General features: G+C 42.0%; 1 protein-coding gene across 1 annotated transcript in view; it reads right to left on the reverse strand.

Annotated features, from left to right (window-relative positions):
- Positions 1-15,489: 15,489 nt before the first annotated feature.
- LOC146391327 (protein Dok-7-like) overlaps positions 15,490-27,519 on the reverse strand; it is a 48,836-nt gene continuing 36,806 nt past the window's right edge. Inside the window, exons 12-13 of the mRNA XM_084924203.1 lie at positions 26,826-27,005; positions 15,490-18,726 (exon numbers count right to left, since the gene is read on the reverse strand). Coding sequence (XP_084780329.1) covers positions 18,590-18,726; positions 26,826-27,005 — 317 coding nt within the window. The 3' untranslated portion in view covers positions 15,490-18,589. The remainder of the gene's footprint in view (positions 18,727-26,825; positions 27,006-27,519) is intronic.

The following is a 27,519-nucleotide window of genomic DNA, read 5'->3' on the forward strand; positions in this document are numbered from 1 at the left end:
TCCACTGGTATGGTTTCCCTTTACTGTGTCTCTCGCTGATCATCAGCTCTGCGAGTCTGCAGTGACACCTCATCAAAGTGGAATATGTCCGAGGCTTTACTGTGGCTACTGTAAGCCAGCCCGTTATCTTCAGTGAACAGGCTATTTCAATGGCACTCTTTGAAACCCTGCATCCAAATCTATTTTTCCAATTATTCACGAGTGTTAATTGCTGAAAGAGGTCCCATCTTTTTTTTCTTTTTCTTTTTTTTTGCGTAGGTCCATGTGCAAATCTGTTTGAGGCGGCCTGCTGTGACAACTCCCACTCATCCTCTTGTTCAAGTGAAGAGAAAACGGAGACACGTGGAGAGATTTCAGCACCAGGCTACTCTAAATAATGTTCCTGTGATTGTGTTTCATCAATGTGCTACTGTATTTTACACTTTACCTCCATTATGCCCCCTCGTTTCCAGCTACAGACACAGTTAATATCAGGTTTTCTATATAGTATTCTCAGCCATGCACCAAAGACATAAAAGGGACCTGCAGTTCTTAAAAGAGCATGTTAAATGTCGATCGTTCTTGCCATTAACTTGCCCGTTATTTCCAGCTGTGATGACAGATAATTGTGCACCGCGACAGTATGCCGTCTCTCACTGAGACACCAAAAGTAAAATCAAAGTAACATTGAAGCAACAGCATGAGTGAATCTGCTTAACCTCGAGCACCAATATTTTTATAAATGTGTTAATACCGCCTTAAACAGCCGATTCACTGTCAGAGGAAAGCCATTCATCTTGTTCCACTGATTCACACACAGTAGTGCAGAAACAGGAGAGAAGTGACTTCTAATGTTACGCAGTGAGTTTATGTCAGTGGGATCGTTTAGAAGATGGATGGACAGCATGGATATGTTTTTAAATATAATTTAAATAACAGAGAAGTTCCTGTAAGTAAACAAAATAGTAAAAATAAGGAATTTTACGAGAATTAGCAGTCTGAGAAATACGAAGCCAGAATTTTCTGTTATTTTACACATAATATTTCTTACACTTAAAGCCATGCTGACAGATTTCCTTCTTTAATTACTGCAACTTCATCATAGAAAAACTGAAATGTACTGTTGAAACTGCACTTGCAATATCTCAGGGATTAAATGTGTAGTTATGCTAGTTTACAGACAGAGAGGGGAGTTTCAGTCATCCGGCCCACTGAAGACCAATGTGGGTTGTAAGTGATCCATGATGTAAAATGAGCTTGACATCCCCTCCTTAAACTGATGCAGCTGATCTAACATTTTCGGAAACTAAATGATTTGCTTTCATGCAAGTGAATGCAAATTAATCCAATGCATCAGCCTGCTTTAATAAACAGAAAAGTCCTCCAAATATCAGCCAATGAACATAAATTAAGCTGACAAAATATTAGGTTTTTTAAAGTAAGGTCAAATATCTACACTCACAAAATGATTACACTAGTTTAGCATAAACACTGGAAGCAGTGAGGGAAAAAGTACTTTGCCTGTCTCAAAGTTTAAAAAAAAAAAAAAAGATGCCTTCCAGCACATCCTGAGGCTCAGAAACAAGCACCTTTTGTTCAGTAATTCCATATAAAAACCTAACTGCAAAGGTGCCAAGTTAGAAATTTCAGTTTGTATTGATTTTTTTTTTTTTTTTTTTTTTTTTTGAAGCAGGGTATTTTGTGTATGGGAGCAGTTACTTGCTCAGGTAAATGAAATTTGTTGCAGATGTGAGAGAGACATTTTTATATGGATTTTCTGAAGTCTTTCTGAATCTCTCCAGCTCACGCTTTTCCAACAAAAATACTGATGATTCTGCAGTGGTTGGATGTATAACTAATGGGCGAGAGTAGGAGTACAGAGCACAAGTGAATGATTTTGTGGAGTGAAGTGGTCTGGAAGGGGGAGTTATCGGCCTCTGAATGTGAAAAAGGCCAGAGAGATGGTGAGGATCGCTATATTTACCTGAAGGTACCTGAACGTCTACATCGATCACAGGCCGAACTGGAAGACAAATCCTGAGGCCTTTCAGTGTGTGCCATAAGATGTTGTGAGTGCTGTGCACTTTGCTGTGGTCTGCTGAGGGAGCACCATTAGAGTTGATCACACCAACAGACTGACTAGACTGATCAGGAAGGCTGGCTCTGTGATACTGAAGCTGTGGTGGAGAGGAGTTCACTGATCAAGCTGTTGTCCATCACAGACCACCTGACCACCCTCTGCACCACCTATTGGGCAGGCAGCGGAGCACCTTCTTTAACAGGCCCACTGCCACAAGGACAGCTCCAGAAATACAATTTATCTGTATTACAATTTTTATGCAATTTATCTTTTTTCAAAATTATGGGATAAAAAAATTATTTCTCACTTCTCATTTTTAACCACTCCACTATCCCAGCATCCACCTGCAGCCTCCAGGAAGGATATTTATTCATCACTCCCCAAGTCTATATATAACATCTTAGACAGCAAACTTTAACTGTATTCAGCTGTGGATCAATCTGCAGATCAACCACTTGAAATGCCAGTTGTCAGACTATTTTAACTTTATTGTAACTCTTGGCCAAAAAGCAAATTTGTATTTTTTTTTTTTTTCAAATTCCAAACTATTATTTTCAATAGATGGGAAAAATGTCTGTAGATTAACTCCAGATTTTGAAAATATAGTGATTAAGAAAGTGTGTGAGACGATGACATAGTTTAATTTTTGGAAGTCTCAGGAGAGCAAAGCAGCTACAGCATCGAATGAGATGAATGAACCTGTTGTGCAATTAAAAACACAATAGTGCAAAAGACATCATCAGTAATTGAAGCTTCCCTCTTGGATTAGAAGTGTCACCGTAACATCGTCAGCTGGACAGTATCTGCACACAAGTCACCTTCACTGGCTAAACAAAGATAATCTTACAAACATTTTGCTGAGCAATGGTTGTCTTTTTTTCTCCTTCCAGCCCACTCAACTGAAACCTTGTGACTCATTTCTAAAATGCCAAGTCTTTCTGAAAGTGTGATGAGTGTCTCATCTGCCTTGAAGGTTTAATCAAAGGTCATGCTTCTGCTTCACACAAATGTGCCGGGATCCCCTTCAGTTTACTGAAAGCCCAGCAGGGAAGAAACACCCCTGCTAAAGGTAACAGTATTTTCTCAACTTTTTAACCCCATCTGCAACATTAGTAAGCTATTTATCTTTGATAACAGTTAATTATCAGCTGAGCAGAGAGACGTCTGAATGCAACTGGGGCTTTGCCTCAACAAAGCAGAGACTATAAAACCAAATACTATGCAGAGATATTTTAAACATTAAAGCCTGCAAAGGTCCACAAGATCTGCCTGGAAAGACAGATGACAGATGACAGAGTGTTTACTGAGAGAGCGCCAGACGTAATGTCAGACATAATGTAACTCAACAACAAGGCCTCTGCTCTGATCTCACTCCTGATGGTGCTGTATACCATTTTCATTCACCTCATCATATGTGATGTTTACAAAGATCAGACAGACCTACTGAAGCTGACACATTTCACAGGGTCAAGGCCTTTAAGCTCAATAGGGCACTAAGTGCTGCATGCCCTATTTTGCAGCATAAAGATGTCATCACTTCCCATATAATATACTTGAGATTCTTTCCATAAATAGAAGAAAAGTAATCCAAACTAAATCACAATACAGTGAAAATATTGATTTTGGCAGCACGTCAGACGAAAGTGACGAGAATATTCTGGGTATGGGTGTATTTTGTGCACAAATTAAATTTTTAATGTGACGTCGAGTCGTTGGGAATAATGACGAGGGGAATAAAAACCAGAAATTAGAGAATGACGCGAAAATAAAATCTATGTTTATGCACCGTATTAGACTTTCAGCTTTTTAATTTACTATTTAAAAATACATGTTTTCCTTGGACTCGACTGCTAATTCTCGCCCCCAGCTGCTTTGAAAACACTTTACAGTGACTGTTTACTCTAATGGTGGGAAGCAGCTGAATTGAAGAAAAGACATCCCAAGTAGTGTCAAAAAGCAAAACAAGCAAAACCGCAGGACGAAGTACCAAGAAGGTAATAGACGTCGCTCACAATCATCATCATTTTTCAGATTTCCTTTTCCCATTCTTTTTGAATACGTGATAACTTTTCAAAAAATCAGCAAGCCATTTAAAAGATCGTTTGTATCCTGCTGGGATGAGTCACACTGTGTCACACAGCTGTGACTGCGATAATTAGTCTGCATGTAAAAGCTAATTTTCTGACACATTTCTATCATCCAGGCAAACACAGAGAGATTTCAACTGATTAACGATAAGCTAAAGACAAGTGACAATAAAGGGAATGTTTGCTGGTGTAAAAAAACAAGAGAGAGGAGGAGTTTTTTAATTTATAAAGTAAAAAAGTATCTACAGCGTCCTTTTACTGCAAACATGCCAGCAGCAACATTATCTTTAAGCACCTGGTGAAAGTCTTTACAAGTTGGAAATCACCAGGCAAGACCAAATGACCACGGCCTTACTTTGGGCATGTAAATCTCTCTACATATCCAACCAATCTCACACAGAGAATGTTACTTAAGCTGCTTTAGTTTGCTTATATTATTTCTGCTTAATCTGCAAGCCACTGTGCAACCCACCTCTTCTATTCCATGCTGTGTCTGACTTGCTCAGTCTCATATTTATTGTTTCTGATGTCTGCTGTAGGCTCCTAGTAGGTTGCCAAACAGGTCCACAACAACAAAGATATAATTACTGCTTCCTCTTTTCTTCACCACCAAGCTGATTGTATCTATTTCATCCGATCTCTTACATCCTCTTCTGTGTCACCAGCCCTCTCCATGTCCTCCTTCACTAAATCCACAAACCTCCTCTTTGGTCTTCTGCCTGGTAGCTTCACCATCCTTTGTCTGTCCATCCTCTGCACATGCCCAAACCATCTCAGCCTTGCCTCTCTAACTTCTTCTCCAAAATGCATATAAATTATGCATATGGAAATTATTTTCTTTGGCTAAAGTGGTGCTGGCTTCAGAGAAAAAAATGGGCTTTTGTGCTAAAGTGGTGCCACTAAGCTGATTATTGTTTTTGTCAACCATTTGACCAATTTTGTTGTCTTTGCCTCATAAGGAACAGCCATAAAATGAGCATCGATTTATAAGCTGAAATGTTTGGCTGAATGCTCATTGCTCATATGACAGAGAAATAACAGGCCTCCATTTGGTTCGTTACATAACTCACACCCAAACAAAGCTTACTACAGCATCGCAGCTCAGCTGAATGTGCCAAGGAGAGGTCACAAATTGACTGACTTTGCTAAAGCTTTGGCTAATTTTTTACACATAGTAAAATGTAGCAGCTGCTAGGCCATTCCACGCACCTCTCCTGCAGTGATATCACAAAGTTTTGAAGCTCAAGGCAGTGTTAGGCAAACAATATTTGGGACCTTAATCATCTGTCCTAAAGCTATAGATGAGTGAGTCATACCTAAAAATTAGAAGTCCAGCCTGCAGCTGCATAGCTGATGATATGTGAGATTGAGAATTGTAAGATCGAATTTGTCCACATCTTAATGTGTTTTATGTTGGGGGGGTGATTAGACCCAGCAGAGAACATTTAGCCTGCAGACAATACTGTCACTATCTTCTTTTCAGTCAAATCCACCTTTTTAACAACTGGCTATAAGAAAGTTTGTTGCAGAAACTTCAGTGGAGCTGTATTAAGATTTATGGGCCCACTTTTATGCAAAGTGTGACCCCTGAAATGAACACTCGGCACCCAGCACACTGAGAAATATTCAGGGTGAGTGAATGAACACATTAAAGAGCTACTGTACCAGCGCTGATGCACAGTTTGGCGTGTATGTGTGTGTCAGTGTGTTTTTTCAGCCTTCAAAAATAAGATCCTGCAGAGATAATGATGATGTTTGTATTCCTAGCTGTCTATAAATCACCATGCTTAATGCCTGGAAGACTCTTATTAAGCTATAATGTGATTATTGCAAATTATAATACACTCTTATCAGCATATGAGCACATTTTGAAAGTGAGCACAAAGAAGGCAATAATGAAAGCGTCAGGAGATAGAGCAGCTGCAGTGCAATGAGAATGAAGGCTGCATAAGGAGAAAAAAAACAAAATTAAGGCATTTCCTCCTGAGATGCCTTGTGGGCAGTGACTGCAAGAGGCTCTTTATGTGTTTGTGTGAGACATTAGGGGTCATAATCGAGTTGGGCTGAACAAGGCCAATGACCAGGCCCAATGACCAGAGCAAAAAGGTCAGTGGCTCGAGTTTATTGGGTTGGCGTTTGGAAATGCTACCAAACCCTGCAGGCTTTGACCATTGCAACAAATCACTTCCGACAGATAAACCGATCAGCTGCTATTTGTGGATGCATAACATTTACTTAGATGCTCTGAGGTTGTGGGATCAAGCATCAGTGCATCATGAGTTAAGAGACTGTAGTTTATTGCTTAGCGAACACAGACTCAACACTTCTGCCATGTAATACTTTCGGGTTTTGCCAAACTGTCTCATTGAGACATAGCCTCACCTTTGTGAACTGTTTAATATAATGTAAAATATTCTCTTTGGATGACTTTATTTCAATCCCGCGTACAGCAAGGCAAGGTCAGTTAAGCTAAAAGTCAACACATTTCAGTGTCTTTTGTGCTCTGCCAGATAAAAGCTGATGAAAATATGTGCTACAGAAAATAGAAATCGATTTAAACAAGAAGAAAGAAGTATGTGAATAACTGTATCATGTAGTCAGATTAATATATTGAGTTAGTTGGAAATTGTTTGGATGCTTACGAAACATTGGTTACACACTGTAACCCTAGTTCTTTGACAAATACAGACTGAGCTGTGGGGGCTGAAAACTTTTTGAACTACAGCTAAATTCCTCTGAGATTACAGTGTGTAACCAATGTTTTATTTGACAACAATACCGTCTATGAGCTGCTGGGATGAGGGCATAGCTGGAGGTGGTGCTCCCCTATACTGGTGGTTTGCCCTCTAAGGAGACTTGTTTTTAGATAATGTCTTAGATAATGTCACTTCAGAAAAGAATATAGCCCATATGGTTTTCACTGCCCTATGCATAGCCAAGAAAACAGTCCTCATGAACTGGAAAAATAAAAATAATCTTAATTCTAACCAATATAGAAATTATCTATTAGATTACATTAGTCTTGATACAGCCTCTGCCACCACATCAGATCAATTGCTCTGGGCTCCTTTGATCAGCTCCATCACCTAGTGGGGGTGGGGGGTCATAGTTTGGTCCCGCCTTCACTGTTGTGATTGGTGTGGGGGTAGGGACAGGCTTAGGGCGTCGGGGGGGGTCCCCGGAGGCATCTTTCTTGGGGGGCTCAACCCGGGGTAGCGGTCATGTCCAATTAGGGGCTCTGTTGGCTCTCAGGTGACGGTTTCCTCGTGGCTGCGTGCAGCGGGGCTAGGGGAGGGTCTGTGCTGACGGACGTGGGTTACTGACCTGGTAGCCTGGCTGCCCCTGGGTCGGTCCGGGATGGGCGTGAGGTTCTGGGGGCGCTCCGTCTCTGGGCTGGGGCCCTGGCTGGGCCTCGGGGGGCTTGGGTCCTGGTTGGTGTGTTGCCGGGGTTGTGGGCGGGTGGGTGCATGGGGGCCCGGCCCTGGCGCAGGGTGCCGCCGGTGCGTCGAGCCACCTGGGGGGCTCTTCAACTGGTGAGGGAGGTTGTCACATCTTGCAGGAGCTTTCCTCTCTTCGGGAACTCTCTCTGCAGGAGGGGGAGATACAGGAGAGGTGGAGGAAGATCTCAGCCTGGGCGTCTATTGTCTTATGTAGTCTGGAAGATGAGTGGATGGTGGGGTGGGTGCAGTTTTCTCTGTGGTGGGGTTGGGTGGACTGTCCCGGGCTCTGTGGGGCCGGGCGGCGCTGCTGCACTGGGCCCCGGTCTGGATGGGCCTGTGCCCCCTTTCCCTGGCGGGTCGCGGAGTATGGGGGTGCCTACTGGGGTCAGCGGGGGAGCTGGCCCCAGGGAGGGGTCACTTGCCCCTCCCTTCCTTCCCTCCCCATCTCCAGCTGCCTCCCTCTTCCCGCTCCACCACAACCACCCACACATGCAGGGCCTTGGAGTAGGGGTGTGTCACCAGGGTGCAGAGGAGGCTACCCCCCGTCCCCTTCTGGCTGCCTCTGCCTCAATTTTATCCCACAACTTAGACATTCACATTACTCACACTCTCATTACACATACATATAGGATCTTGGGGGTGGGCACGCTACATGGATTCCAAAAGACCATCAGGGTGTACACCTCACCCCTGGCGTCGTTGCCCACCTCGCAATTTTAAATACACGTAGACATTGAGGGCTAGCAGGAGGGACTATGCGCTTACCTGCTGCTCTCTGGCAGGTAGCTCCATGCCCTCCTGGGTTTTAAATGCACCTTAGAACACACATGCATCAACACTACAATGAGCGGGTGGAGGGAGGTTTGGAGTCTTCTCTCACCCCCGTTCTCTGCGGCCTGCTGGAGCGGGGGGGCTAGAAGGAGGAGTTGGCCGTCCGACTGCGGTCTGGAGTGTGGGGCCTCCCTGCTGCTGCGGAGTCGGGGCGGTCTGCCTCTCCCCACCGCAGGGAAAAGGGTTACACCACCTGGGTCTGGGTGCAGTTCCCCCCTCCCCTAGACCCGGTTCGTAGAGTACGCTTGGGGAGTGTGATTGTGTGTACAGCGTCTCTTTATGTTTGTCTCCACGTTGGTTGAGTGTGGAGTAAGTGCATATGAGAGCATGAGGGTGGGAATGGATGTTTGTATCTGTGTGTGCCTGTATGTCTGTGTCTATGTGTCAGGTTGGGTATCAGACGCCACCTCTCTGGGGACATCTCAGGCCCTCCAAGGTTTGGAGGCCTATCTCCCCCCACCACTTCCCCTGCTCAGACATCGGTGCGTTGGTGGTTCTTTGTGTCTGGGGATGGGCGTCCAGGTACACACCGGCTCACTCCTTGGCGGCCGCTTATCGGGGCCTGGAGCCTGGGGCTCGCTCGGGCCACTTCGGAGGTGGGGTGCCCCCGGCCTCTCGGCCTGGGGCTCGGTCACTCAGGCACAGCTGGCTGCCGGCGGAGCTCACGGGCGCGTCACTGCAACCCCCCCTGGCTTCTGCTCCGCGGCTGCTGAGTGAGCCCTCATCTGGGACTCTCCTCAGCTCTTTCTGGGACAGTGGCGCGGCTGCCCCTCTGTTGGTCTTCCTTGGTCTCTTGTGTTCTGGGGGCCTCTGGATGTCTGGAGTTTTGATCTCCTCCATACCTGCTTCATGCCCTGGAGGACGGGGCAGTGGCTCCCCACACCCTCTAGCAGATCATTACATGAAGGAACCTTTTAAAAAAACACAAGCGCGTCCATGCTCACAGGTGTACACACGGGTGATCACACCCACAAACTACACCCTTTTTGGCTCCTACCTCAAAGCACACTGTGTTCTGTTGATCTTATGTGCTGCACAATAATGTTTAATATTTAGTATTTACTGTCATATTCCCATATATCATTGTGATGTTGTTTATTCTATTACTCTTGTTCTCTTCTGCTTGTTTTCTTTTTTCTTTCTCAACAGGTGATCCAGGTGATCGATAGATGCATTTTTTTTTTCTGCCCATTCTGTTGGTTTTTGTTTTTTGCCCTTGTCCCTCTTCTCAGCTGTTTCTCTTTCCCTCTTTCTTTCTCCCCTTCTTTCCCCCAGTCAAGTCTGTCCCGTATTCAGCAAGTGAAAATAAAACAAACAATAAAAGGTGAATCAAATGGACCATTACGGCAAGGCTGGGATGGTCAATTTGGTAAAGTAAATCCGTTGGGCATCTTTCTTTGCCTTTAGACAATAATTCTGATGGCAAAAGAGCCAAACGGGACAGGCAAAAAGAAAAAAAAAAAAAAAAGGAGACTTGTTTTTCCTTTGCTTAGTTATCCAACTTTTCTCATTGCCTCTGGCATGGTGCTCTTTGTTAGGTGACATAGATGGTAGATTAGGCCAAGAGGAGGCTGGAGGCTGGTGCTGTGGAGCGGTGTTGGGCTGCCAGAGGATGCTGTAACAGGGAGATAGTAGTAGGATACACCAGGATGGGATATCGGAGGGTTTCTTCTTAAAATGACCACCTTCGGGTTTTTCATGCTGAGATATAGCTGTCTTTGAGAGAGCTGACCTCCTCAAGCCTTCTGTGCTTCATGTTCCACTTATAGATGAGGCTTTAAATAGTGGTGGAGTGATAAAAGCATATCATCAGTGAGTACAGGATCTTTAGTCCTTAAATTGTTTTTTTAAAAAACTGATTTTATTTGTTATTTTCTGCTCCTCCACTGCTAAATCCATCCACTTCTGCAAAGTCAGGTCATGGTGGCTTCAGGCTATGCAGGGTATTCCAGGCATCCTTTTCCCCACAGCAAAGCTTTTCTCTTCCTCCTGTGGGATCCCGAGGCGCTCCCAGGCCAGACAAGATCATTCTTTAGCTAGAGATCTGTAGAGATACTGTAAGTTTTTAACCATCGTTTCCTCCCAGTTGGACAGACTTTCCTCCCAGAGGGAAGCATCGTAATCAGATGTCTGAAACACATTAACTTTCTCCAAGCTCTCACCACATGTCTACACTCTTCACTTCTATCTATTCCTCCAGTGCAAAATATTCCATTTTATTCACCAGCAAGATATTAACCTTGTCTGTCAACGTTGACAAAGATTTTGACAAAGAAAGGAGAAACTCCAACGAGGTTCATCACCAAGAACATTAGCTTTTCACACATACTCATTTGATTCGTGGTTATGAGAAAAATATTGATCAATGCAGCTTCAAGTTACACAGTGCTGCTACAGATTCATTAAGGTGTCGCATTGGGGCTTTTTTTTTTTTTTTACCCCTATGATGTAGAAAATTTCCTAATCAATGTTTGCAGTAATCCACCGACTTTTACAGCCATATTAGCCACTGCAGACAGCGGACTCTTTAAGGCTTTATGTTCCTGAAGAATCATCACTGCACAATAATTTGATGTTTGGCCTTTAAGTGCTGTCATATGAACATGATAACTTTGCATGGTTTCTGCGTAATTTATTACATTTAGGTTTTATGTGTCCTATGAAAACAGCAACATCAATGATAAAGTATCACAAAGCAGAGGGAGAAAAATGACCTTACATTAATAAATAAACAGACGGAGTTGTTTGAATTTGTTTTCTGACAAGTATAAGAATGGTGACGCAAATTAGACTAATTATTTATTCAGTAGATGTAATTTAGTTAGAGGCGGAGAACCAGATTTCAGATAAATGAACAGGCACAAGGAACACAGCTGAATGATCCTGGATTTTAATACATAGCCTTTGTCTGTATTTAACACACTGTAGCCCATGTAAATCTAAAAACAGTGGCATTTACAGTTATTGCAAATATTTTGGAGTGAAGACCACATTAATTTACCTCCTGGGCACAGCCATAGTAAATGGTAAATGGCCTGTATTTGTATAGCGCTTTACTAGTCCCTAAGGACCCCAAGGCGCTTTACACATCCAGTTATCCACCCATTCACACACACACACACTGGTGATGGTAAGCTACATTGTAGCCACAGCCACCCTGGGGCGCACTGACAGAGGCGAGGCTGCCGGACACTGGCGCCACCGGGCCCTCTGCCCACCACCGGTAGGCAACGGGTGGGGTGTCTTGCCCAAGGACACAACGACCGAGACTGTCCAAGCTGGGGGCTCGAACCGGCAACCTTCCGATTACAAGGCGAACTCCCAACTCTTGAGCCACGATCGCCCCAGTTAAAAGAAAGTAAACCCTCTTTCAGTTCTAAGGCTTTAAGTAACAAAACTATGTGGTCCTCTGATGCTTCATAGGGATTAAGAGCTTAATACAAGTCAGGTGCTATCAAATAGACTTGATTAACTGATCAGCACTTCTATAGCTCTAATCCATTCAATGTTCTGTTCAGTTTTAATGATATAGCCTTTATATATCCTCCTTAAAACAAACTGGGGTTCTTTTGCTTGCTAGGCAAATGTGTAAACCACTACACTACAAAGCCACTACATTTGAAACTGGCTGCATGTGTAAAAATGGACGTTTTAGGTCATACCTGGCTTCTGACTAATGGTTTTGAGTCAGGGAACTGTAGTGAACTACGAGTAAATATTTCCTTGCGTTTTCTCAAAGTAAGTTGAAAAGTAAATTTTTTGAATTCCTGTGTCAAGTTTTCAGTCTAGTCTTAAGTGCCACTCAGGATTTTACAGCAAGTCCTAAGTCGAGTCTCAAGTCTAGCATAAAAGATGACTTTCGGGGCATGTCAAACAAGTCTAAAGATCTTTAAAACCAAGCCTAGAGGAAAAATGCAGTCTTTTCTCAGTAGAATGTCATTAGGACATTTTGCTCCTTTTTTTTAAATAGGCAATTTGAAACCTTTTGGCTTGACAAAGGGTTTAAAGTCCGGGATAGATGAGGAATACAGATTGTCAGGATAAAGAACTTTATTGTTGCTTCATTTTATTCTAGATGGCTGCAGCTCCTGTAATTCCAAAACTACTTCACTGTTCACCTGGCCTCTGTACAACAACACATAAAAGAGCACTAAAGCCTTGCAGCCTACTAGTTCACCTTTTATACGATTTGTAAGTACGACTATTTCATGTTTTAAACTGTGTTTTTGTTCTTTACTTGCTCCCAGGAACATTTAACACCATCATGGTGTTAAATGTTCCCGGGAGGCCATAGGAATAGTTGCTTAGAACAGTATCTAAGCAACACATTAAGTTAATGGGAAGACAATTCTATTTAGATCTACCCGTGGCTTAATGTTGAGGCAGTGATATAGATAAGCCCAGCTGAACATTTTCTTCCAGCTTTCCTTCCAGGATTTGGCTGCTGCAAATGTGTTGCTTTTAGTCCGTTTTAAATGTCTGCTTCCTAACTTGCCCACGTGTGTGATTAAGCATCCAGTGCCAGCACAGCCCCTTTTTATATAAACTCATTCCTAGACTCAGAAAATCAGGGTGGACTTACCAAGGTTACCACTTGGTAACTTACCACTTACCACTGTGGTGTGACCACGTAAAGAAGTCAAGTGTTTAACAGCACATGAAGTTATGTAAGGCGTTCATGGCCTCATGTGGTGTAAATACTAGTTTTGATTTTCCTCAGGTCAACACCTACACATAATATTGCAAGGGAAATCTTCAGGTAGAGAAGTCTCAAGAAGTTTAAGCCCCGCAAATCCTCATTTTTTATGACTTAAGTGAGTCCCAGGTCTCCAGCTCTTGCAGACAGATGGTAGTCCTGAATTAGGCCTGTGGTGTGCGTCGCTGTTGGTAGGCACAGCGGAAGAGATTAAAACCGCTTTTCCTTCTTTGAAAGCAGGTCCTGCAATTACAAGCTGTCTGTGGATTTGCATAGTTCATTAAACTGTTGCCACTAGTTTCTCAATGACATTAACATTAATTTATTTATATCAATATTTGTCCACAGAAGCAGTCCATTATGCTTTATGAATTTAACAGCTCTCTCCATTTAAATTTATTAAGGTAAATGAGTTTTCATGAAACACTTCACTGCACCATATGGTTCCGTTCCAGTTCAGTGACATTAATGTCTAGGGTGCAAGTCTGTGACAAGTCACTGTTAATCATTTTTCACTAAGAGTTGGTGGATAAGATACGACCTTAAAAATACGTGGAGTGGGAACAATCCCCATTGATAATCTCTCTGTAAGGGAGCTTTTAATTTGAAATTTGTAAAGGCTGATGTGCAGCTTAGATTGAGAATAATGGGCAACTGTATGGGAACTTTCTCTCCCAGAGCTCCTGCAACGGCAAGCAGCTCACAGATCCTTTCCTGGATAGATGTTTTGACTGGAGACAATTAGTGTATGCTCCCGCACTGGACCTGTGGCTCAGTCCATGCATACACTGCATTTCAGGCACAAACGAAGTTTGGCATCCATCAGAGTTTTAGAGCATTGCCACTTTGAAACTCAGATTAATCAATATCTGGTCTCTGTAAGACAGTTTCTTAAAATTAAACGTTTAATAACCTTACCCTTGCTGACTACATTACATTCTGTCAATTTGTTGGACACACCAGAGAAGAATGGACAGACTGCTTTGAGCTGATAGGGATCTTTTCCTAACTCAAATAACCACTTGTTAAAATCAAGAGCATCTCTGAATGCACACCATGTTGAACCTTTAAGCAGATGGGCTAATGCAGAAGAAGACCATTCACAGGGGTTCACCAAAAATGTCCAACAGAAGATTTAAAAAAAAATGTCTGGTCTGATCAGTCTTGATTTCTGCTGCAAGATTTGGATTGCATAGAGTCAGATGAACATAAAACCATGGATCTATCCTGCCTTGTTTCAACAGTTTACACAGGTGGTTGTGAAATGAGGTGGGGGATATAGTATCTTTTCTGACCATAGCCATCTGATTGTGACCACAGTGTAACCATCTACTGCTAGCTACTTCCAGCAGGATAACACACCATATCAGAAAGCTCAGATCATCTCAAACTGGTTCTTGAAGGTGACAATGAGCTCCCTTTGGAATGTGATGGAACGGGAAAGTCACATCATGGATGTGCAGCCTACAAATCTGCAGCATCTGTGAAAACCAACCACCTCACTATGATTTTCTCACAGGTGTTCTTTATATGTTGATATCCTCTGTGCAACAAGGGGACAAATATCTGCTGCAAGAAAAGGATTTTCATGGTAAGCTACCTCGCACAGTAGAAAGTGGAAATACACTCACACACACCAAGAAATATATGATGTTCTGAGCACCTCTGCTACACCCAGCAGAATGTGCAGCACCATATTAAATCATATGATGCAACTGACATGATGAGGTCATACGGGCAGTCTCCATTATCATCCATGCTGTCTGTCTTTGGCTGATATTCCTGCATCAGGTCAATAAAGGCACCTTTGCAGTTTTGTTTTGTTTTTTTTCAATTATTTAATGACTGACTTCAAATCTGGGCAAAGACTACTAAGGGTTTTTATCTGGAGAAGTCAAATTTGTACATGGAGGAGCGTTTCGTAATCACTTCACATTATTGAAACTCTGTCCATAAATGCAGTGTGACATATAATACCATATATTAATTTGTACACATGCATGTTCACGTTTTCTGCACATAAAGCTGGACATTTATGCTCAATGTATTATCAATGTAATACTTCTCTTTTTACTTATGTTTTACTTTCCCAGTTTGCCCAGCAATTATCAAAACATCTCGTCTTTCTTGCTGTAATAAATGAGTAAAAATTAGAGCTACAGAGTGTCTGCAAGCTGCACCCTTAGTGTTACTGACTCAGCTTTCAAGCCTAAGTCTTCAGTGTTAACAGAAAAAAAACATTTCCAGCATGATAATAAAAAAAAAGTTAGATATGTATAGCTAGTTTGTAATAAGATGATCAGTATTAATATTATTTGTGCTATCTGCATTATAAACCAGTGGTGTTACAGTTGAATGAAGCAAACACATCAATGGTAAGGCTGATTTATATAATATGGTACCCAACAGGTTTACAGCTGTACATGGAGGGAGAGCCACATGAGATCTACTGTTGTTCTAGAAAAAGAAAAAGAAAGAACACATCAAAGCAGTGTTAACATAAATAATTTACAAGAAAAAGAGTATCACATGAAAAAAAGTAGATCCTTAGGAAGCAGATGCCATCCTTGAACCCTTTCCATACATGCTTACTGTACAGAAACACCTTCACATTTTATGACAGTCCACCCAAATAGAAAGAAAATATATTTACAGCTAATCAAAACAGTGGTATGTGAATAGAACATGAAAAAAAGCAATACTGGCTTTATCAAGATGAGTAGCGCTACAAATATAAGCTATTTTCAATACTGCAGTAAAATGCCAATATCCACACAAAGACACACAGTATGGAATAACAAAAATGCTAATAGCTTCAGGGAGGTGATTAGAAAAAAAACATTTTATAATATAATCTTGACAAAAACGGCCACTGATTTAAAAAAAAACAAAACAAAACAAAAAAACAATTCTTCTTAGCTTTGCATTATTTATGAAGACTTTCCCAAATTAAACCCAATTGTATATGAACTGGGAAGCAGGAGGGAAAATGTATGGCAGCAACTGATCTTTTTCCCATTAGTTAGAGCCAGGCTAACAAGAGTCACCACGCATAGAGTGGAAGTGTTATGCAGAACCATTACCGTATTTTCTGGACTATAAGCCGCTACTTTTTTCCTAGGTTTTGAACCATGAGGCTTATACAAAGGTGCGGCTATTCTGTGGATTTTTCTTCCACCGCTAGGGGCGCTCTCACCGGAATTGGAATCAAAAACAAGATAGACGAAAAATCAATGCAAAGAAGAATATGCTGCTTTTTCTTTAGCAGAGGCCTTTCAGAGGACATAAAAGCAGGTGGCCTGAACTTGAAAATGTCCTGGAGGACTGGGTGAATACACAGAGAGCAGGTGGCCGAGGTGTACTCACTGTACAGATCTGACTGAAAGCCAAAACAATCGTCCGCAAAATGAATATTGAAGATTTCAAAGCTGGGCCGTCGTGGTGTTTCAGATTTATGAGACGTAAAAAACCTGTCCATCAGGGGAGATGGACAACCTGTCCATCTGGCATCATGGTGCCAGGATAACCATCTCCAGCTGAACGTTGGCAAGACCAAGGAGCTGGTGGTGGACTTCAGAAGGAGTCAACACAGAGACTACAAGCCCATTATCATCAACGGAGCTCCAGTGGAAAGGGTGCAGTCCTTCAAGTATCTCGGTGTCCACATCTCCTCAGACCTGACATGGTCTGCCCACATTCAGGTCCAGACCAAAAAGGCTAGGCAGCGCCTGTACCACCTACGACAACTGAGGGTCTCTCCAGAGATCCTCGGGATTTTCTATACAGGCGCTGTGGAGAGCATCCTCACACAGAACATCACGTCCTGGTTTGGGAACAGCTGTGTTAAGGACCAAAAAGCTCTTCAGAGAGTGATCCGTACAGCAGAACGCTGCTGCAGGATTGCTCTCACCCCGCTTCAGGACACCTACACCAGGAGATGCCGGACTAGAACAGCACAGATACTGAAGGACCCGTCCCGTCCTGGCAACAAACTGTTCCTACTTCTGAAATCTGGTAGAAGGTTCCGCATCATCCGGGCAAAGACAGAGAGACTCAAGAGGAGCTTCTATCCCCAAGCCACCCGGGCCCTAAACCTGGAGGTACAATAAAGTATTTGCAGCCACTTGACATCAGTGTGAATCGGGCATTTAAAGCTGCACTCCGGGTTGAGTGGGAGACTTGGATGACAAGTGGTGAGAAGTCATTCAAAAAAATTGGCCACATGCGAAAAGCATCCTTTTCTGATGTCTGTCAGTGGATCCTAACAGCGTGGAGTGCTGTGAAAGAATCCACCATCACCAACGGGTTCCAAAAGGCTGGACTGCTACGCGAAGAGAGCGGCGCACCTTCAGAGCCAACTTCACCGGAGGATGACAGTGACACGAAGAGCGAGACTGATGGAGACTGATGGAGACAGATGTGACGAAGTGCTTCTGAGGCTGTTCAACTCCGACACTGAAGAAGGCGACTTCATGGGTTTCAGCGAAGATGATTAAAGTGACTTGTGGTTTCAAACACAGGAGAAATGAAGGTAAATAAATACCGGTTATTTTCTTTTGTTTCTGTTCCGTTTTAATCAGCTAAGTTGCTGCCGTTAAAAGGCACTGAAAGAATCTGTTCAGGTACATACATGTACACTTACAGTACAAAATCGTTCTGTACATGCAGTAAATATCTAATTTTTCAACGTAGATATCTGCGGCTTATATACAGGTGCGCTCTATAGTCCAGAAAATACAGTACTTGTGCTACTTTTACACAAAAACTCTAATTTTTTTTTACGCATCAAGCTACTCTGAATTTTGCATCACTCTGAGTAAGACCGGCTGGTAAGCTTTCCTAAATTTGAAACACAGAAAGAGTTATGTGCAACTACATATGGAATTACAGATTACTGAGGAATAAATGTGTATGAACTCCTTGTGAGAACAAACACTGTTTCCACTTCCTTTCCTGCCAACACCCTACCTTTCTTTTTTTACCCACACAAGGACAAAAACAGCACACAATTAGTGATGGCTTGAGTGAGCTGTGAAGTGCCTTTGCTCTGGGGTATTAGTGAGGTCCCTGACTCAGCCCAGGGTTTGCTCATCCAACTTCTAGAGAGCCTGGAGCTCGAGGAGCAGCGTAATGCCATTTAACGAGATGTTGTTCACAAAAAAATGTTGTGAAATCTCATGACTAAGAGCCAAACCTTTCTAAAGCCAGCTCCATATTCCAGCTCCTTTGTGACTACAGTCTCGATCTAACAAAGTAGACATTGGACGGAATACATTTTTCTGGGATTCTGGGTTTTGTAAACTGGCTGAGGTTGCTTTCAAAGATATCTGTATTCAAAAGATGGAACAGAATAGAGAAGGAATCCCACAGTAAGGCCCTCAGAGCCACGTTTCTTGCTAACGTTATAGTCTGATGTTGTAGTTCTGCTGTTGTGAAAAAAAATCCTGCTGAGATCAACGTTTGAGTGAAGGAAAATTCAATGTGGCGTCCCCTTTCTTCTCAGCTCCAGAGTGTGCAGGCCCTCCTGCCGACCCAGAGCGTGCAACGTGCCGACTTTGTGGGCCACCTCTGTGGCAGTGATGTCAATCTGGGCGTACTTGGTGGAGCTCTTTCCTGTCAAGACACAAAAGTGGGACTTATTTTAACTCAATCAGTCTACCATTTAATTATTCATCAGTGTTGTGCTGCACACAAAACTAGCTGCATGTGGTTACAGACAGAGCAGAAACTATTAGATGATTAATCTGACAATGGAAATTTTGAAAATTAGCTTGTCATTTTAGAAATATTCCAACGAGTGTATCAGTAACATAAAATATATCATATCGTACGTTTATCTGACTCACAGAAGCTTTTCAGACGCTTCTGCTAAATTCCTGTCCTCTTCTACTATTTTATCTTGTGGTGCACCCCAAGGTTCATTTTTGGGGCCTGTCTTCTTTGAAGACATCTCATATCATTGTTTGAGATGATGCCCAGTTGTACATGTCATTCAATGTTACCAAATTATTTGTCTTATAAATAACCGGATGGCAGCCAATTGTGTATTTTGTCTCACTTTATTGTTATTATTGTAATTTGTTATTACTTTCGCTGACCAAATTATCTCTGGATCGCATCCTTGGATAGCCCAGAATGCTGCCCTAAGGTTTCTCACCAGTTCCTCTGAAAGGTCCCTTGTGACACTGATTCTGCCCTCTTTAAACTGGCTCACCACAAAGTTCAAAGTTCAATTTCAGATTCTGATTATCACTTTCCGAGCTCTTTGTGGTGCCTCCCTATATTAGTGAATTTCTACATCCATACATAACTGCTAGGTCTCTGATGTAAGTTGATCAATGCTTCTTGGTTGTACCTCAGTCCAAGTCGAGGATAAAAGGAGGTTTTCGCTGCCATGTTGTGGAACTCACTTCCACTAGACTAAAGATCTGTTGACACTGCTGATACCTTTAAAAGGAAGGTGAAGACCCACCTGTGCAAACGTGCTTTTATTTGGTTTTATCCTTTTATGCTGTTTTAATGCTCTACTGTCTGACATTGTGAAGCAATTTATACTATTCTTGAAAAGCACTGTATAAATAAACTTTACTTTCTTATATCAGTGCTGTGAAAAAACATTTCCCACCTTCTTTATTAATTAGCTTTTTTGCCTTTTTCTCTCACTTAAATGTTACAAATCATCAATCAAATTTTTATATTAAATAAAAATAAACTCAGTAAATATAAAATGTAGTTTTAAATGATGATTTCATTTATAATATTAAGATTCTTTCACTCCTACCTGTAGCGACTGATTAGCCTAGCTAAGTTGGAGATAAGCATCTAGCCTAAGGCTTTGGTTTCCCTTCATGAGCCATCAATCATATACAAGTATACAAGTTCACTTTCCTGATATAAATGGCTGCAAGGTGGCATCAGCAAAGTGTTGTTTATAAATTTTAATCCATAACATTTATTTTGTTTCCCTTTGGTTTATACATTTGCAGATGTCTTTGGGCATTTTTCATTAAATCCCAACATTCTTTTGTCAACAAGATTATGGAAATGAATTGTTAGGGGATATAATCATTTCTTGAACTTGAATCATTAACCCTTTAAGACCTACCATAGAACCAAGTCCGCCAGAGCTTATATTATATTTTCACATGCTGTAGTGCCATTTTTGGGAGCATTTCAAGTTGCTATACATCAATACAACCATTATAGCCCAAATTTTAATAATATGTCTGCATTAAGTGCATAGTAATTACATAAATTGCAAAAAAAGTGCAATAAACTACAAAAAAAATTGAAAATCGTTTTTGTTTTTTTAACATATATTTCTAGTTAGAGAAATTTAAGAGGTTTATCCCTCAAAACTGTAAATACAAAAAAGTTGCACAAAATAGTTTCCCACCACAGGAAATTTATTTTGAATGTCTTCATAGTTTTATTTTTTAAATACACCAATTTTTATATACTGCATGAAAAACAAAAATAAATATTATAATGCAAATTTGCAAAAAAACAGCATGTGCATCAAAATAAACTATTTCCAGCTGTGCAATATGAGTCCTAAGCATCCCAGAAACGACACAGAAAGTCATAAAGTCAAACATAACCTTTAAAAACACCAGTATATGCTCGTATAGGCCCTGAAGGTAAAAAACTACATTTCCGCAAAAATGACGTCACTTGCGGTTTCGGGCAGGTAATGGCGGACATGCGATAGTTCGCGCTGATGGACGTAGGAAGTGTTATGAACAGCTGATCGGATCGGCAAAGTGTGTTTCTGGAATATTATGTTTTTGTTGCTGCAAGTGCTTTTTATACAATTTTTGCAAAGCTATATGTGGAAGGAAACTGTGACTTAGGACAAGCTAATGGTATAAGATGTAAGTACAACTCCTCTGGTTTCATATGCAAATAAAATTATTGCGCTAGCTTACGTGGTTGCAGTGCTACCGGGATTTAAAAATAGTTACGCAAAACGGAGTGTGCCCGCTCCGACCGGCTTTAAAGGGTTAATTGTGGAAGTGACAAAAAACACTCCTAGATCATCTTAAAACATTAATACATACATATATATATACACCGTATTTTTTGGACTCTAAGCCGCTACTTTTTTCCTAGGTTTTGAACCATGAGGCTTATACAAAGGTGTAATTATTATTAATTATTTTAAAATCCTCACCCCTTCATCGTGGAAACCACACAAAGAAGTTCATATGAGTTTTAAGTTGAAGGCCATCAATCTTGCTATCCAGGAAGGAAACCGCGCTGCTGCACGCAAGCTTCGCGTCAATGAATCTATGGTGAGACGTTGGAGGCGGCAGCAGGAAGAGCTCATGCAATGCCAAAAGTCGAGAAAAGCTTTCAGAGGACATAAAAGCAGGTGGCCTGAACTTGAAAATGTCCTGGACTTATATCTTTTTTTTTTTTTTTTTTTTAAATAAATAAGAGCGGATGCGGCTTATATACAGGTGCGCTCTATTGTCCAGAAAATATGGTATATACAGGGAGTGCAGAATTATTAGGCAAATGAGTATTTTGTCCACATCATCCTCTTCATGCATGTTGTCTTACTCCAAGCTGTATAGGCTCGAAAGCCTACTACCAATTAAGCATATTAGGTGATGTGCATCTCTGTAATGAGAAGGGGTGTGGTCTAATGACATCAACACCCTATATCAGGTGTGCATAATTATTAGGCAACGTCCTTTCCTTTGGCAAAATGGGTCAAAAGAAGGACTTGACAGGCTCAGAAAAGTCAAAAATAGTGAGATATCTTGCAGAGGGATGCAGCAGTCTCAAAATTGCAAAGCTTCTGAAGCGTGATCATCGAACAATCAAGCATTTCATTCAAAATAGTCAACAGGGTCGCAAGAAGCGTGTGGAAAAACCAAGGCACAAAATAACTGCCCATGAACTGAGAAAAGTCAAGCGTGCAGCTGCCAAGATGCCACTTGCCACCAGTTTGGCCATATTTCAGAGCTGCAACATCACTGGAGTGCCCAAAAGCACAAGGTGTGCAATACGCAGAGACATGGCCAAGGTAAGAAAGGCTGAAAGACGACCACCACTGAACAAGACACACAAGCTGAAACGTCAAGACTGGGCCAAGAAATATCTCAAGACTGATTTTTCTAAGGTTTTATGGACTGATGACATGAGAGTGAGTCTTGATGGGCCAGATGGATGGGCCCGTGGCTGGATTGGTAAAGGGCAGAGAGCTCCAGTCCGACTCAGACGCCAGCAAGGTGGAGGTGGAGTACTGGTTTGGGCTGGTATCGTCAAAGATGAGCTTGTGGGGCCTTTTCGGGTTGAGGATGGAGTCAAGCTCAACTCCCAGTCCTACTGCCAGTTTCTGGAAGACACCTTCTTCAAGCAGTGGTACAGGAAGAAGTCTGCATCCTTCAAGAAAAACATGATTTTCATGCAGGACAATGCTCCATCACACGCGTCCAAGTACTCCACAGCGTGGCTGGCAAGAAAGGGTATAAAAGAAGAAAAACTAATGACATGGCCTCCTTGTTCACCTGATCTGAACCCCATTGAGAACCTGTGGTCCATCATCAAATGTGAGATTTACAAGGAGGGAAAACAGTACACCTCTCTGAACAGTGTCTGGGAGGCTGTGGTTGCTGCTGCACGCAATGTTGATGGTGAACAGATCAAAACACTGACAGAATCCATGGATGGCAGGCTTTTGAGTGTCCTTGCAAAGAAAGGTGGCTATATTGGTCGCTGATTTGTTTTTGTTTTGTTTTTGAATGTCAGAAATGTATATTTGTGAATGTGGAGATGTTATATTGGTTTCACTGGTAAAAATAAATAATTGAAATGGGTATATATTTGTTTTTTGTTAAGTTGCCTAATAATTATGCACAGTAATAGTCACCTGCACACACAGATATCCCCCTAAAATAGCTAAAACTAAAAACAAACTACAAACTACTTCTAAAAACATTCAGCTTTGATATTAATGAGTTTTTTGGGTTCATTGAGAACATGGTTGTTGTTCAATAATAAAATTATTCCTCAAAAATACAACTTGCCTAATAATTCTGCACTCCCTGTACATACATACATATATACAGTGGGGCAAAAAAGTATTTAGTCAGCCACCGATTGTGCAAGTTCCCCCACCTAAAATGATGACAGAGGTCAGTAATTTGCACCAGAGGTACACTCCAACTGTGAGAGACAGAATGTGAAAAAAATAAATAAATAAAAAAAAATAAAAAATCCATGAATCCACATGGTAGGATTTGGAAAGAATTTATTCGTAAATCAGGGTGGAAAATAAGTATTTGGTCAATAACAAAAATACAACTCAATACTTTGTAACATAACCTTTGTTGGCAATAACAGAGGTCAAACGTTTACTATAGGTCTTTACCAGGTTTGCACACACAGTAGCTGGTATTTTGGCCCATTCCTCCATGCAGATCTTCTCGAGAGCAGTGATGTTTTGGGGCTGTCGCCGAGCAACACGGACTTTCAACTCCCGCCACAGATTTTCTATGGGGTTGAGGTCTGGAGACTGGCTAGGCCACTCCAGGACTTTCAAATGCTTCTTACGGAGCCACTCCTTTGTTGCCCGGGCGGTGTGTTCTGGATCATTGTCATGTTGGAAGACCCAGCCTCGTTTCATCTTCAAAGTTCTCACTGATGGAAGGAGGTTTTGGCTCAAAATCTCACGATACATGGCCCCATTCATTCTGTCCTTAACACGGATCAGTCGTCCTGTCCCCTTGGCAGAAAAACAGCCCCATAGCATGATGTTTCCACCCCCATGCTTCACAGTAGGTATGGTGTTCTTGGGATGCAACTCAGTATTCTTCTTCCTCCAAACACGACGAGTTGAGTTTATACCAAAAGGTTCTACTTTGGTTTCATCTGACCACATGACATTCTCCCAATCCTCTGCTGTATCATCCATGTGCTCTCTGGCAAACTTCAGACGGGCCTGGTCATGCACTGGCTTCAGCAGCGGAACACGTCTGGCACTGCGGGATTTGATTCCCTGCCGTTGTAGTGTGTTACTGATGGTGGCCTTTGTTACTGTGGTCCCAGCTCTCTGCAGGTCATTCACCAGGTCCCCCCGTGTGGTTCTGGGATCTTTGCTCACCGTTCTCATGATCATTTTGACCCCACGGGATGAGATCTTGCGTGGAGCCTCAGATCGAGGGAGATTATCAGTGGTCTTGTATGTCTTCCATTTTCTGATGATTGCTCCCACAGTTGATTTTTTCACACCAAGCTGCTTGCCTATTGTAGATTCACTCTTCCCAGTCTGGTGCAGGTCTACAATACTTTTCCTGGTGTCCTTCGAAAGCTCTTTGGTCTTGGCCATGGCGGAGTTTGGAGTCTGACTGTTTGAGGCTGTGGACAGGTGTCTTTTATACAGATGATGAGTTCAAACAGGTGCCATTCATACAGGTAACGAGTGGGGGACAGAAAAGCTTCTTACAGAAGACGTTACAGGTCTGTGAGAGCCAGAGATTTTCCTTGTTTGAGGTGACCAAATACTTATTTTCCACCCTGATTTACGAATAAATTCTTTACAAATCCTACCATGTGGATTCATGGATTTTTTTTTCACATTCTGTCTCTCACAGTTGAAGTGTACCTCTGGTGCAAATTACTGACCTCTGTCATCATTTTAAGTGGGGGAACTTGCACAATCGGTGGCTGACTAAATACTTTTTTGCCCCACTGTATATACACACACACACACACACACACACACATCTCTGCCCTCGCTGCCAGTCTGCCTGCTTCAAGAATGAGACAGCGCATCACAACACAAATCATATGCAAATGATTTAGCTGAAGCATTTAACATTCATGTCATGCACTGTCTTCCATATGCACATTACCATAATGTATACCTTGTGTGAAAATCATATAAGCAAAATGTCAGAGTTTAAAATCAGTCCTCGTGCACCAATATGTGTCTCCTGTTAGAGTCCTGTCGCCTTACAGTGTCAGAATTGAGGACATCAAAACCGGCTCCTAAACGACACATAAATAGTCCCTGGAGGAGGGTCCCATTAGGGCCACTGAGTTTACAGCTGTGATCTGAATGCCCTGCGACCACCTTTCAGTGCCGAAATAGGACACTCCTCCTCCCAGGTGACAGATTAATGAGGCCGCATGCCGGGATATAAACTGTATTGCTGACATTAGACATTAACCTCCCTCATGTCAGAGCTCGAGCCACGCTGTTCGTATTCTCGAGGGCAGTGACGCTAGCGGCCAACGTGTCTGTCAATTACGGCTCCGATGACAAGGACTCAGCTGTCTTTTACCAAGATGAGAGGAAATCAACTCAATTGTTTGCGAGCGATTCCAGTAACTCTGAGTAGGTCGAATAGAATTACACATAAATATCTAACTACAATGGCTTTCATCCTTGCGTAACGCTGATACACCAGCTTACTGCAAGTTGGCTCTTTTGCATCTGTTGGCTGCGCAGAACACTTTTGCACATTGGGCAAAAGCAAAAAATGCCTCACACTATGAGTATCAGGGCATTACTGAGGTCATTTTGTTTCTTAAATCAAGGAGGTGGTCTCTAAAATTCAACAATTTGCATTTTGGACAGTCCCGGGAAAATCTCACAAATATACAAAGACAATCTGAAGAGAGAATAAAAGGAAACAATGATTTTACAGCTTACTCTCTAAAAACGCAGGACGTGGTTCATCAGACCTGACTAACACTAACTCTAATAGTTCGTCCGCAGCTTCTTTTACTTCCCCTCACGCCAACATGTGCTTGTTCATAGGGGATCTTTGGATTGTTGGATTTTGTCTATAATGGCATTTGATGAGCTTTAGATGAACGTTGTTTTGAATTTGCTCTGCATAAATAAAATGGATAGACTGCAGGATGTGCTGCGCACTCTGACCACGCGGTCTGTGGCTACACAGCAATGTGTCCCACGACAAGCTTTATCACAGGCAGCTTTCACACTGTCAGCAATCCATGGTGGTAACAGGCACTAAAGACAAACTATAGCTTAGGTTAGTAAGGAAGTTTTACAGGAAATTGGTGTTAAATGAAAACATTGGACAAATGTTCCTGCTTACTAGCTGGTGGTGCTATAACATGCAGCCAGTAAAAGAAGTGCATTGAGGTGGACATAAAAATTCAGGATTAGCAGAGTCATTAGGATTCATCTTTTGTGGGTCATGAATGTGATTACAACATTTCTTGGTAGTTTGTTCAAAGTTTAATGGAAGACGTGCGCTGCAGACTGACTGAAAATAACTACACAAGTCTGAGAATTTGTTTCAGTTTGTAATATTTGACAGTTTAACAGCCGGTCTTGAAGACATTTGACATTTGATTTATTAATCAGACAAACTTTTTTTGTTCTATACTTAAGCTTACAGCATCATGTGGTGGTTGCAGTGAATTGCCACTGTCTCTTCTTAGATCAGTTCCCTTTAAACCTGCTTTCAATAAGCAATTCTGCACCACCAATCAAAAAGCTCTCTGTAGATTAATGCTCTTATGCGGACAAATAAAACAGTCTTGGTGACATCCTTTAAATTATAATCTTGTAACATGACAATTTTCCAAGTGTCCACCCTGACTGTTCCTCACAGCTGCCGTTTGCAGTTATATGTATAAATCGAAAGCAGAACATTCATTCCTCAGACACCAACTATCTGGTGTTTATCTCCTTTACTAACCAGAAGATATTCATGCCTCCTTACTCTGAGCTGGCAGATGTGCGGCAGCCGCTTTAGTGCCATGCACAGGATCCTGCAGCTCCAGCTCCATGTAGTTGAGCTGCTTCTTGGACGTGGGGCTAACAGGAATATTCACATACGTCACACCTTCACCGCGAGGTCTTTCAGCAAGCGGAGCCTCTGGGGGGAACACAAACACGGCCCCTGAAAATGCGAGAGTAAATTAAGCTCAGACGGTGTTAGGTTCGTTTCTGTCATGCTTTTTCTTTTTTTAACGTGTGAACACTTTGTTTTTAACAAAAATCCCCCACAGAAACTAAAAATAACAAGCAATTTGTCCTGTTGATAATATGCTATGTTTTTTTTGTACCTCCAAGCCTTCACTGTCAACCAAAATCTATTAAAAACATAAAAGAACAATGCCACCTGGGTTCAGCACAATGAACACACACTACACGTATTTCTAGATTCACTTGTGTTTTCTAGACAGTTTGTGTTTCTTATTATGATAAATGCTGCCCGAGTGCAACAGCCCATGTTTAGATTTCCTGTCGTGAGGATTCCCGTGGCATAGAGAGACAAGCTCAAACGGGCTATGACGGCACACAGTACCAATCAAGTCTTTCTCAGAACTGATAATAATTAAAAGATTAAATTGAACCAGACTTACACTTTGACACTTCTTTGAAACTGGATTTGTTTTTGTCATTATAACCTT

Source organism: Perissodus microlepis, chromosome 3 (genome assembly GCF_051167445.1).
Source record: "Perissodus microlepis isolate ML-2025 ecotype Zambia chromosome 3, ASM5116744v1, whole genome shotgun sequence".
NCBI lineage: Eukaryota > Metazoa > Chordata > Actinopteri > Cichliformes > Cichlidae > Perissodus > Perissodus microlepis.